We start from the raw sequence: 12,987 nt of genomic DNA, 5'->3' as shown, positions 1-12,987 counted from the left end.
ATTGCCCACCCCTAGAAGATACAGTGGCTTCAAATACGTGTGCTACTTGGGCAAGACTGACCTGCAACCTCTGTCTGCTTCTTCTCTTCTATATTTCTTTGACTGAATGTAAGTGACCAAACATTAGTCCAGAGTTGGACTTTTTAGGAGTGGCTAGCTTAGGAACTTCTACATCTCTCAACTGGTACTGGCAGCACTATGAATGAGAAGTTCCCCTACAGTGGCTACAACACTTCTTGGTGAACACATTGGCAAGAGGAGCAACCCCTAGTCTTTCTTACCAGAAGACAAAGGCTTTAAGTGAGCCATTCATAAACTGCAGAAATACCATATAGCCAGTGAGAAAGGTAAAGGGTACCTTAAACCTTGCATTCAGGTAGGCAGATAGGCAACAAGCATTTTTTAAGTGTTTATTATGTGCCAGGTACTGTGCAAAGCACTGGGGATATAAATACAATTAAAAGACTCCTCCCTGCTCTCAAGGAGCTTATATTCTAATGGGAAAGACAATACATAAAAGGGAGTTGAAAGCGGTAGGAGGAAGGGGAAGTGTGAATGGTAGTGAAATCCAGAGAGTCAACAACATAGGAGAGACAGGAATGAAGTATGACTATCCACAAAATGGAGGCCCATAGAACAAACTTATCAATGGGAAATGTAAACTAACATGGTGGAAGACATTCCAGGGTGAGAAGGCCCCAAGTGTTAAGGGAAATTCTAGAGTAGGAAGGCAGCTGGTGGCAAAGTTTGGGAGAGTAAAAATATAGCTGAGAGGAGAATGAAAGCTCACATTGGACAGTAACAGCACAGGGATGCCAAAATACAGGGGATGGCAGAACCACTCAGGCTCTAGTCTTGGGGGGCTATTGTATGGTATAACAGCAGCCCTTTCTCAGGTGAAGGGAAGCAGCAGCAGTGTACAAGCACTGGCATAGTGGGCATAACATGGGTCCTAGCAGAGTGAGCTGTAGCTGGATCCTGGTGAAATGGGCCATGGTATAGGTCCCAGTGAAATAGATAGTAATGAGGGTACTGGCATAGGCAGCAATACAGACAGGCTTATTGTAACCATCTGATTATTATAATCTGAAATAAGATCCTTCCATACTGTTGCCAGTATAGTGCAACAGCCAATGGACACCTACTTCCCAAGCAAAGCTTGGGAGACCAAAGGGTAGAATTGCTGGAAGATGTCTTGCTTCCTAAATACAGATAAGATGTAAAACTATCACCGCATAACTACCAGTCTCTACAGAAAAAGGGACAATCGTAGGATCATCCCATTACAGATTTGGAGCTGGAGGAGACCTAATCAATCTAAGCAATCAAACTGCCCCACAAGGGCCTCTAAAGGGGTAGATACTTGGTCTTTTTTCCATATGGTGCCACAGTGAAGGGAAGTCAAGGCTACTGGGCTGGAGAACACTGAACAGATAGTGGTAAAGGGTAAACTTCAGTAATGACCTAGGCCTTGTGACAGGTTGCAAGCCCTCTTAGCTACCTACTGCAGATGCCTTGATCCATGATAAGGACTGGTGAGTGTGTCAACATCTACCATGTCATTCTGTTTCTAGTACTGTTCTGGTTCATTATCACTGTTTTACATCTGAAGGTCCACCATGAACTATGTCTTACATCACTTCCACCACAAGGACTGCATTCCTTTATAGAGATGTTATATTGATTGTGGTCTTTTTTGTTATCTTTCTATTTTGCTTCTTCCTCCAGTGTTGCCTACAACAGGCTTTTCAAATCCCCCAAATGTCCAGAAATGGTCCTAAGGCCATTTAGTAGTGGAAGATTCCCCTTGGGAGACCTTTAGGACCCTGCCACCAAATGTGAGACATGGTATGAGCAACAGTTACTAAGGCCTGAAAGATCCTGACGTGTAAGCTAGGCAAGTCTTTCCCTAAACAAGCACTGCAACAATTCTCAGTACTTAATTAGTCCAGGAGAGTAAAGCTCAAACTATAGTTGGCATTTCCAAGATGTGTAAGACATAAAAAGTTCAATTCTAGAGTATTTGTGCTTCTCCCTCTTGATGGACTCCCAGCTACCATTCAAGTCAACACCCCTAATTAAGCACATCTTTGTAGTGAGATAAGGAGACCTGTGTCCCGTTGAAACAAAGCTGTCTTTGCTGAACAACCTTTCCATTCTAAATAATGTTCCTTTTACAAAATGTTGTGTGACCGCATTCCAATCCTGAGCCTGAACTACAGGCCTGGCCTAGAATACCAAGGTTAGCTGGTCACCATGGTACTCCTAGATAAAACACTGAGACAGTCCACAAAGACTCTTTTATCTACCTTTTAGGAAGTTTAAAGAGAAAAAAAATCATCCTAACCAATTGTAACTAATGCTTATTCTTGAAGGTTCCATTCAACAGCAAAGAGATCCTTAGTCTAGGTATTCTAATTGTGGCTTTCATTTTCAGAGACAATAAAAGTTGTTTATGATGGTACATAGAGATGAGTAAAATTAGACTTGGATCAGCTCCCTTATCTTTCCCAAGTGTGGACAGAGGAAAAATGAAGAGAAGATTCTTAGGATGGAATCTGGAGACAATTTAAAGCAGGAGTTCTTAATACAGGGCCCATCAACTTAAAATATTTTGATAACTGCACTTCAATATAATTTGTTTCCTTTGTAATCCTATATATTTAATTTTACACATTTAAAAACATTATTCTAAGAAGGCATCCATAGGCTTCATATGACTGCCAAAGGAATCCATGATATAAAAAAGGTTCCTCTGATTTAAAGAAAGTAGATGTGCTAAAAATTAACTAGAAACCTTATAAGTAGAACATCAGGATTACTGGGTCTCTGAGTGTAGCACCCATATGTCGCTATCTTAACAGTGTTTTTCTTCTAAAACAAAATCTAGAACTACCTTTGGTTTGTGATGAATATATAAGCATGTGGTTTTTTTAATGATTAATTTCAATCAACTAGATTTAAATAAAATCCGTTTTGGTTGAAATATCATTACACCAAATTATTTAAAACCAAGTAGCTGCCACTACCATGCCTATTTTCATGGTTGTGAATTTTGTTTGGTGTTCAAATATGTCCTATCATCTTTAGTAGCAATTTTAATTCCAATCACAAGCCTAAAGATTTTTAGTTTAGTTGGTTTTTTTGCCATGTGTTAAAATTCTTATTATAGAAATGCAATCAATAGTAGAGTAAGACAAAACTTTTGAGAATTACCTGTCTTTATATACCCAGCAAGAAAGTTTGTCTCGTGGTGTAGGGGGCTGTCCTTTAAAGTCGATGATTTTTTCCCACTGGAATGTTCCATCTCTTGTTCGTAAATTAACAAAATAGAGCTTTTAAAAAAGGAGAACACTATTGGTACAATTCAATATACATTATATAGGATCTGCAATCAAAAGAGCAAATGGTAATACAGTTACATTTCTACCCTTTTCAATAAAATAGAAAACTTTAAAAATAGTAAGACTAATTAAAAGGAAACAAAATAATCATCATAAATGAAACATGTGGCAGAGAATCTTTTCCCCTAACGTTCTTGTCCAATGGAGATAACTTTCCAAAAGGCATTGAGTAAAATCACAGTAAAAGAATATTTTAAATGCTTATTTTTAAAGAATCATAGCTACACAGTTAAGCATTTATTTTATCTTAAAGTTTAAAGTATTTGCAATTTTACGAGATGAAGTTTCTACATTAGATATTCCATTGGTTACACTTCCTGAAATAAGCAACGCATTACTCGATTGCTGTATCCTTTGTCATCATATCCTCCAAAAATGTACAATTTTCCATTAATGCAAGCACCACAACTTCCTGACATGGATGTAGGGAGTTCTCCTTCCATGAGGTGCATTGTCCTGCAGTAAAACAACATGGAATTCCATAATTTTCCAGAAAGATAAACAAAAATATACCCTAAACTCCATCAATCATTTTATGAAAATTCACTGAAAATCTTACTTCATAAAATATTGTAAAGTCTAGAGCAAATCAGATATATGCCAAAGCACCACACATATGTCAAAATATACAATGTTCTCACATGTACTACCAAAACTAAGAATTAATGGAATTAAAGAAAAGATGAAAAAAAAAGTTGAGAAATTATTAAATTAGAGACCTGAGAAAAAGGGAGAGAGGTTGAACATTTGCAAAAACAGTACAGATAACAGTCTGACAGCTTTTAACCAAATTCTACAATAGTTACAACAAGAGCTGGAATACTGCATGATTTAAAATATATATAGCTTACCACAAACCATTGTCAATTTCATAGATCCAAATTTCATCATTAGGCAAATACACTTCATTGTCTTCAATAGACTAAAAACATAAGATATATAAAAGACACGTTTGTCAATTAAGTATTACACATATTACTAATGTTATTGGGCATGAAAACTGATGGGAAAAATACAAAATAGAAACAGATATAAAAATCATCATGTGTGGTTTTAAACATAAAACATTCCAGGAATAAAAGAGAAAGGATAAGCGTTCTTTAAGGGATAGTGGATAGATTGCTAGTTCGGAATATGTAGAAAGTCAAGTGGTATCATATAAGAAAAGCTTCTGGGAAAGTAAATCTGAGAAGAAATCTCAAAAGAGAAATTTGAGCTGGAGATGCTATTTAGAGCAAGGAATCAAAAAGTCAGTATGAAGGTAATAGCTAAAAAGGGTATAGTACATTCTGACTTAAGGTAAGTAACTATGAAAGGAAGACAGTAAAGATATAATTAGGAATACTATGGTCCAAGAGGGACACGCATGATGAACAAATCTGCTCAAACATTTACTGTGAAAGATATATAATACAAAACAAAAAATAATCTGGAGAAGTTTAAATTTTTTTCCAGAGGGCAAACAAGAACCTTCTAAAGAAGCAGATAACATGAAACATGAAAAAATTATTAGCATTAAGTAGGATTCTAACATTTCATTTCAGTTGCACATTTAAGAAAAGCTGTAAGAGCTACATCAGAATCAATACTAAAAATTATACTGGACAGTGACAAAAAAAGCTTTCACTGCCATAACCACAAAAATAGATAAACCTTATTTTTTGTGCTGACTTCAAATACAGCTTCAGATTTTGCATGTTATACAGTTATCAAGAGGATCAGAATATTAAATTTTTTAAAATCCCTTTTTACTAAGAAAAATTGTGCTCATTCAACTCACCTAAAATCTAGTTACCAATACTTTCCTGTTATATTTCACCTGTGGAATATCCCTCCACAGTGTCCAACAGAAGTCATTCAGAATGTTTGGACTTAACCTGTCCTAGTTTGCTTTTCCATTGTGGTAATTTTTTTAACGGAAGCACTCCCCATATTCATGACTATTAGCAACTAGGTTTTCTAGGAATAAGTACAAATATGACTCCAAATAATGGATACTGATTTACATTACAACTTTATAGACTTAGAGATCACTGGCAATTTCTTGGTCATTTTTCTTTCTTGTAGTTTTATCTTTCATCACTTTCCTTATTTGAGGAGCTTCACATATCTGCTCTCTGACTTTAGCTTCATTGATTCCTAGAAGTTTATTTCTCAGATAATGAAAATCTACACTATTTTGATCCACTATCTTGATAAACTTTCCATTAAGCCAAAGCTTAATGTGCAATATTTGCAAGAAAATTTTTGCAAAGAAAATACTGACTTACTACATTTTTCCTCTTGGAATCAGTTCTTTCCCAGATTTTTTAATGTCTACAATGCCCCATTTATAAATAAAAGAGTAATATTTTGTATATCCAAATTCTAACAATTCCTTTATTACTCCATAGATATCTCAAGACTATTTTTCATACTTGGTGTTTCTCAAGAGAAGTTTCCTATTTTAAACATATTTTGGTACTCTCTTGCAAGAGATCCCATTAAGTCTAAAAGCTTAAAAGTTCGGCTTCATTTTGGAATAGGTTAAGATCAGCACATGTGCCAATATCAGTAGAGGCACTTCAATATTAATGATTGATTGGTCATGAATAAAATAATTTAGTTCTGCTTAAGTTATTAGATAAGGTTCTGAGAATGGAAAGGATATTTCAAATGGGCAATCACCACCATGATGGTTACTCATATTATAATGCTGAGCCTCATTATTACAGCTGGAACCCTCAGGTTCATCTTCACTCAAATACTAAGTTACTGTAAGTTTTGGTACAAACAGTTCTTCACTGAATAAAAGAGGTCTTAATGCTGATGGCAGTTTTGAATAATATATAGTATGTTCAGTGTTAAGCAAAAGAGCAATATGTTGAATGGTTTTTTTGTTCTTTCCAAATCAAGGGAACCACAAATGGCATGTACCAGGAACCATGCATCCTGCCAGTTAATATTCTAACAAGAGTGATAAAACCCAAGTGAGACTAAAGCCTGATCCTGACAACTATTTCACAACCAAAATAGAGTTCGTATTCTCTTTCAATTAAAGGAATAAAATTTCATCTCTAAGATCTGTTAGCTCACTGGATGCAAGACTGACACCAATATCTACAAAAACACTTGAGAAAAGAGGATTAAAAACAATAATGATGTTTACCAAACAACGCCTGGCACACAACTATCAAGCAAGATATGATACAATGAAAAGAGCCCTGACTCTGAACCCAGATGATCTGGGTTCCACCTCTGAAGCTTAGTACTTAAGTGGTCTTAGACAAGTCACTCAATCTAACTGGGCCTAACTTTCCTCATCTGTAAAATGAGGGAGTTGCAAAAAGTCACTAAACTGTTAACGTCTTTTGACCAAGTGATACCATTACCCCAGAGATCAAAAAAAAAAAAAAAAGGAAAAGGAAAAGGACTTACATGTACAAAAATATTTATAACAGCTCTTTTTGTACTGGCAAAGAACTGTAAACTTAGAGGGTACCTATCTATTAGGAAATGACTAAAGAAATTATGGTATATGAATGTTACGGAATACTATTGTGCCATAGGAACTGATAAAAGTGATGGTTTCAGAGAATCCTGGAAAACCTTGTATGAACTGATACAAAGTGAAGTGAGAACAGTAACATCAACATTGTAAAGATAACTTTGAAAGACATAAGAGCTCTGATCCATGCAATGACCAACTATGACTCCAGAGGAATAAAACAAAATAAAAGATTAAAAAAAAAAGACAGAATGAGAGCTTAGACTAAATGGGTCTACAAGGTTCCTTCAAGCTCTTAGATCTATGGTTTTATAATCTGAAGTTCTAAAAAATATTCTGCTACATATTTAGAATTTTGATGCATGACTAAACTTGCATCGACATGTGTTAGCTTGCCCTGCCACACAGCATATAAACTGAGATTTCACATAGGATGCAAGAACATGTCAACTAGTGAGTTCTCATTATATAGCCACATCCTTGCCCTGCCCCACAACTAAACCACACTTTATGATTTCATCATATTACATAGTTTATATTCAAATTCATACATTCTCTCAACAAAAGTAAACAATAAAGAAATTCTGGTTGCATTTTTTTAATTCAGCATCAAAAAAATACATATACAACATCAGGCAATTTCCATGAGACAAAATGTATGTTGAATAATATGCTGAACTAAGTGCAACATTGTTGGGTTTGATTTCTAAAACATTTTAAGAAATCGCAAGATGATATAAAAAAATCTAAAGCTAATTTTATGACATTTAAGTCTCTTATTTCTTTGTTAATTGATAAGAAAAACAGCATTTTGAGCTTGTAGCAAGATGTTAGAGTGTTACAAAAATTGAGCTAAGAAGTTTTAAGCTGTAGAGTATCTTCTGTAGGGCAGCAGTTGCTTTAAAAAAAAAAGATTAATTGCTCTAAAATTGAAATACTGCTGACTCAGGAACAGCAGTTTTATACTGTAATTTAGAATATAAATCAAGATACCATGGCATATACATTAACTTTTAAAAATTCACTTTGAGTATTACCTAATTTGTGTTTAAATCCACAATACAATATACAAAGATATGTATATTTATGCACAATATTTTCTATACAAAAGTGTTAGAAAATCTTTGTTATCAAAAGAAAACTCTTCCTGAATGTCATGACTGACAGAATTTATATCAATTCAGTCATGTGTAGAATTTGCAAAGTATATTGAATTATATATACCTTTTACCCAGAGCAGTACAGTTCTTACCAACTTCAGTAATGTGTAAAGGATCATAAAGAGCAAGGAATAATCATAATGTTCTACTTTCATTTTTGAATTCTCAGAACTTAATAATGTGGCACAGGAGTGCTTAATTAGTTCTTGTACTGATTGGTTGATTGATAACCAGTATAATTTGTTTAGTACAGTACCTTTCCCTTACCTTTAGAGGGCACTGCAGTTTTGAAGCACGGTGACCTAGAGAACTAGCTTAGTCCTGTGTTGTTCCCTGTTTAAAGAATACCTTTGAGAGGAGGTATTCAGGGATAGAGGTGAATCTAATTTAGTCCAAGACACCTACAGCCTTCCTATGACTTATTCTAGAAAAAAAACAAAAACGAAGTAACTGGAGCAACTCAAGAATCCCAGGAATCCTTTAAGCAATGATGATCTAGACAGCTGTTCTCAAACTCTGGTCTAAGGACACCTTTACATTCTTATAAATTATTGGGGATCCCCCAATGTTTTTGTCTATGTGAGTTATATTTATCAATATTTACTGTATTAGAAATTAAAACATCTTAATTATAAAAACAGTTTTAACCTCGAGGACCCCCTAAAAGGGTCTCATAGGTTCCCCAGACCATAGTTTGAAAACTGCTGACCTAGATCAGCTCTAGGCAACTTATGTTGCTCCAGTGACACTGAAGATAATTCTTATGGACATTCTTAACATTCCTCCTATGTATTTTTCTTTCTTTTTTCCCTTATTATTACTTGTTTCCTTCCTCTCCTGCTTATACTTTAGTCCCAGCTAACAACATATATGGGCATTCCTTAGCCCTACAAAAACTATACATTCATGGTCTAAACGCAGAGGCTATTCTGACAGGACCTGTATTCCTGAATTGGGCTTGTATACCAAGTGACTTCTGAACTTAATCAGGTCATATGAAGGAGCTAGTAGCTGACACAACCTTTCACAGGAGAAACAAACCCTTATCATTTCTGTGGGGATAGAGAAATCTTTTATTATTAGCTTGGGGTATGTACTACCGATGCAATTTCAAGTGAAAACTTTTTTCTCCATTTGACTTCTAAAGTATCAAAAACCAATTACCAAATTAAAGTTCACTTTCCCTTGATTCAGAATGGTAGAGCCCCATAGCCTTCAAAGTATTTCTTAACAAATATGAGGCCTGGCTACCTTTAGGAATGGAATCCCTCCCCCAGGGGATCTGTCACAGAAACTTGGTGGAATAGGAATGCCAACACATAGATATTACCCAAAGATCCCCAGGATTCCAGGGCTTTTAATTTTGGAAACAATTTGCTTCTGCCAAAAAAGCCATGTGGCCAAGATACAGAGAAGAGAGACAAGCAAAGGACTGTGACCTGCACTGATTCCTCCATGTTTCTTCTGCCAAGTCAGCATGGAATGGAGGCACTAGGTGCTACCCCTCTGACAAAAAGCAGGAAAAGCAAATAGATCTAAGACCTGTAGCAAAGTAGAACATGGAGGAAAGGGAGAAAGAGAGACAACTGGGCATATCAACTGGTTTTCATGAAACTACTAGAATCCAGGCCACAGGACTGTTATCTTTCCCTGGTGGGGGAAGAAGGTAGGAAATCCACATACCCTCCCTCATAGCAGCTATTACAACCAGAAAAACAAAGTTTGTTTCTGTAAATGCTTACTTGCATTACCATACTGTCTGAATTTGCTATTAGAGTAGATGATCATGGTGATTTGGTTTAAAACCTATTAAGTATATAGTTGGGGACAGAGAGAAACCAATTCAAGCCAGAGAGGAGACTTGTCTCAATTTAAACTGAAGTGGAGGATTAGCCAATTATAGAATGTTTGTAATAGCAGTAGATATCCATAACCTAGACTGCTTTGAACCCAAAGAGCCTTAATAAGGAAATAAAGCAGTAGTAGCACTGACTCAGGTAATCACACTTTCCAGAGCGGCCAGTCAAAATTCCACCTAGCTACAGGAAGAAACATTTTGTAAAGGGTAGAACATCAAATTATGTTTGAAAAAAATTTTGATTTCACCATCTGTCATCTTAATACTGTGTACGGCTATGGTCTTTTTCAAATAGTTGATTTTAAATGGATAACTATGTAAAGTGTTTCCATGAGACAGAAAGACTGACGTCAGATTACAGATTTGTCACAGGTTGTATGAACCATTGGCATGTTGAATTTTAACATGAATTCTATAAAATGAAACAGTTCTCTTGGGATTCTCAAAAAGACAAAATAAACACACTGACAAGAAAAGCCCATGGCATAAAACCATCTAGTAACACTAGAAACTAAGTGGGGCCTAGAAATTTTTTAAAATTTTCGATTTCAATCCCATTTCTAAAAGGCTGTGGGCTCGGCAACAATAGTACAATACTGCGGTCCTGCTGGAGTACTTTAAGGCCGAGTCAATTTTTGATGCAGAGAAGTTACTGGCTCTGGAAGAGGTAGCTGAGAGGAGAACCAACACTGTATAACGAGAAAGAAAGGAAGGCAAATTGAGGATTAGGGAAGAAATTAACGGGAACAGTGGGGGAATAGTGGCAAGACCACAAATGCTAGAGATAAAAGTAATAAAAGGAATGGAGTATCGCACAGTGTAAAGCACTTTGTCCTAGGAGTCTAGGGACCTGGGTTCAAGTCCTCATTCTTAGGAATTACTAGCTGGTTGCCCTTGGGCACGTCATTTCACCTTTCTGAGCCTGTTTTCTCATCTGTAAAATGAGAAGGTTAAGGTAAGTCTTCCATCCCTGCACTATTTTTAAATGACTTGGTGGACCTAGCTCGGCTAAGGGGATCGGTGTAGAGGGCCTCATGCCAGAGGAGAGGCAGGAAACCCGGTTTTTCCAGGGTAAAGACCCTCCATGGTGCATCCGAACTTGAAGACGAGTGGAATGGGTTATTGGCCTGTGCCACGGGATACTTCCACGCCGACAGACTCGGGAAGAGGAGGCACAGCAGAGTCTGTCGAATATTCCGGGGCTCCCCACCACCACCTGAGGGAACCCTGCGTGCCGTGCTCCGCGCCACCCCCCCTCCTCCTCCAGGAGCTAACCAAGCCTGCCAAGAGCAGGCCGAGCGTGCTCCTTCCTCCACCTCCCCACCCCCCCCCCCCCCGGCCGCAGGCGGAGCGTGCCCTTCTTGTCCTTTCACGCGCCCTCCAGTCCCTGGCCCTGCGTGCTCCTCCGCGCCTCCGCGCCCCTCAGGAGCCGACCCGGAGGGCTCCGCCACTCTCTCATCCCGGTCCCCAGACTCAGCAAGCTATGCGCGCTCTAGTCCCTCCCCCTCCCCCTCGCCTTCCAGAAGCGGGGCGCGCGAGCTGCTTCACACCCGCCCCCAACCCCGCGCCGAATAGGAGCAGGCCGAGCGTGCTCTCCCCCGCCCCGCCCACCGATCCCCGGGCTGGTCTCAACCCTCTCCCCGCCCCCCTTTCTAATCCCCACCCCTCCCCCTCGCTGTGAGGAGGCCAGAGGGGCAACCCCTTTCCCCAACCTCCCACCCCCGCTCCAATCCGAGCCCTGGGCTGGTCCAGCGCGCCCCCCCCCATTTCCCCTCCCCTCAATCTCCGCCCCTCCTACCGAGCCCGGGCTGGCCCAGGGCGGTCTCCTCGCCTCTCCCACCGAGTCGTCTCGGAAGGTCAGGGCTCTGGGTGCCCTCGTCCCCTTACCACATATCCCCCCCAGACGTAGAGGAAGTTCCCGTCCACTACAGCGCAGTGTCCACTTCGCTCCTCGGCCACACAGTACAATTCTGTCGCTGCCATAGCCGCCGCCATCCTTCCCCGGCCTGGCCTGAGGGACAGCGCTGCTGAGCACCTCACGCCCCTTCCACCCGGAGCGACCTATTTGGAGGCTCCCTTCTCCACACAGGGAAGGACGGAAAGCGGAAAGGGTCTAACCTGGGGGAGGCGGAAGTGATACGTTCCGCTTCCCCGCACTGCTCCCGCTAAGCGACTGGCAGCGTTTGGAAGCAACTGCGCTGTGTCTCCGGGAGCAGCCTCCGGAAAATGGAACGCAACGGCCACCGTCCTGTCTCCGCACCTGCTTCAAGGGTTGCCTGGTGCTGCTTACTGGCTGAATCGATGTTGCTTGTTATTAAATGCAAATAGTATTTGTGCAAATAGCTGTGCAAAGCACATTTTCACCGGCTCCCCCACACACACCTAGCTAGAAATCTCAGCTTTTATGAAAAACTTTTCACTATCCCTCTTAATCTAGTGTCTTCCCCTCTGTTGACTGTCTCCAGTTTGTCCCTTATGTGTCTTTTTTGTGTGCTTGTTTTTGTCTCGTGTATGTCTTCTTTGTATGTGCTTGTTAACACTGCCTTTCGCCTTTCTATATATATATACCCCCAACGCTTATTTGAGGTAGGTAGTGCTTGTGGACTAACGTTATTTCTTATCAATAACCTTTAATATTCCCATTTTGCATATGAGGAAACAGAGGCTGAAAGAGGTTAAACAGACTTATCCAGGAAGTGTAGTAATCTATCTAGTAAGTGCATCAGGCAGAATTTGAACTTCCTGACTCCAAGTTCTCTTCTATTAAACCCAAGGTTCTGGAATTTCAAATTTTTTTCTTACTTGAAACTGTCTTGCTCCACAAGGGTATCAAATTTGAGCACGTACTTTCATTAGCTTTTCTAACATTGGCTGTTGAATATTGTGACTGGGAAAGTAGTTAAGGTCTTAATGCACTCCTCCAAAACTTAAATCATATAAACTCTAATACATGATCAAGATAAGATGTTGGATCCCCACTTGTACTTTCTTAGACTACTTAATAGCTAGATGTCATTTGTAATCGTGTTTTAGAAAGATACCATTCAATAGAAAACTTTTTTGCTTAATAAACATCCT

General features: G+C 39.0%; 1 protein-coding gene across 2 annotated transcripts in view; it reads right to left on the bottom strand.

Annotated features, from left to right (window-relative positions):
- Positions 1-12,000, bottom strand: part of KLHDC1 (kelch domain containing 1) — a 54,983-nt gene extending 42,983 nt beyond the window's left edge. Inside the window, exons 1-4 of one of the 2 annotated variants that reach the window (XM_036735149.1) lie at positions 11,797-12,000; positions 4,256-4,326; positions 3,743-3,860; positions 3,217-3,335 (exon numbers count right to left, since the gene is read on the bottom strand). In XM_036735149.1, coding sequence (XP_036591044.1) covers positions 3,217-3,335; positions 3,743-3,860; positions 4,256-4,326; positions 11,797-11,904 — 416 coding nt within the window. In that variant the 5' untranslated portion in view covers positions 11,905-12,000. The remainder of the gene's footprint in view (positions 1-3,216; positions 3,336-3,742; positions 3,861-4,255; positions 4,327-11,796) is intronic. The other variant, XM_036735150.1, reaches the window with a different exon arrangement.
- Positions 12,001-12,987: the final 987 nt, after the last annotated feature.

Source organism: Trichosurus vulpecula, chromosome 8 (assembly GCF_011100635.1).
Source record: "Trichosurus vulpecula isolate mTriVul1 chromosome 8, mTriVul1.pri, whole genome shotgun sequence".
Taxonomy (NCBI): Eukaryota; Metazoa; Chordata; class Mammalia; order Diprotodontia; family Phalangeridae; genus Trichosurus; species Trichosurus vulpecula.
The sequence above is the reverse complement of the archived record's forward strand: the minus strand, read 5'-3'. Positions and strand labels throughout refer to the sequence as shown.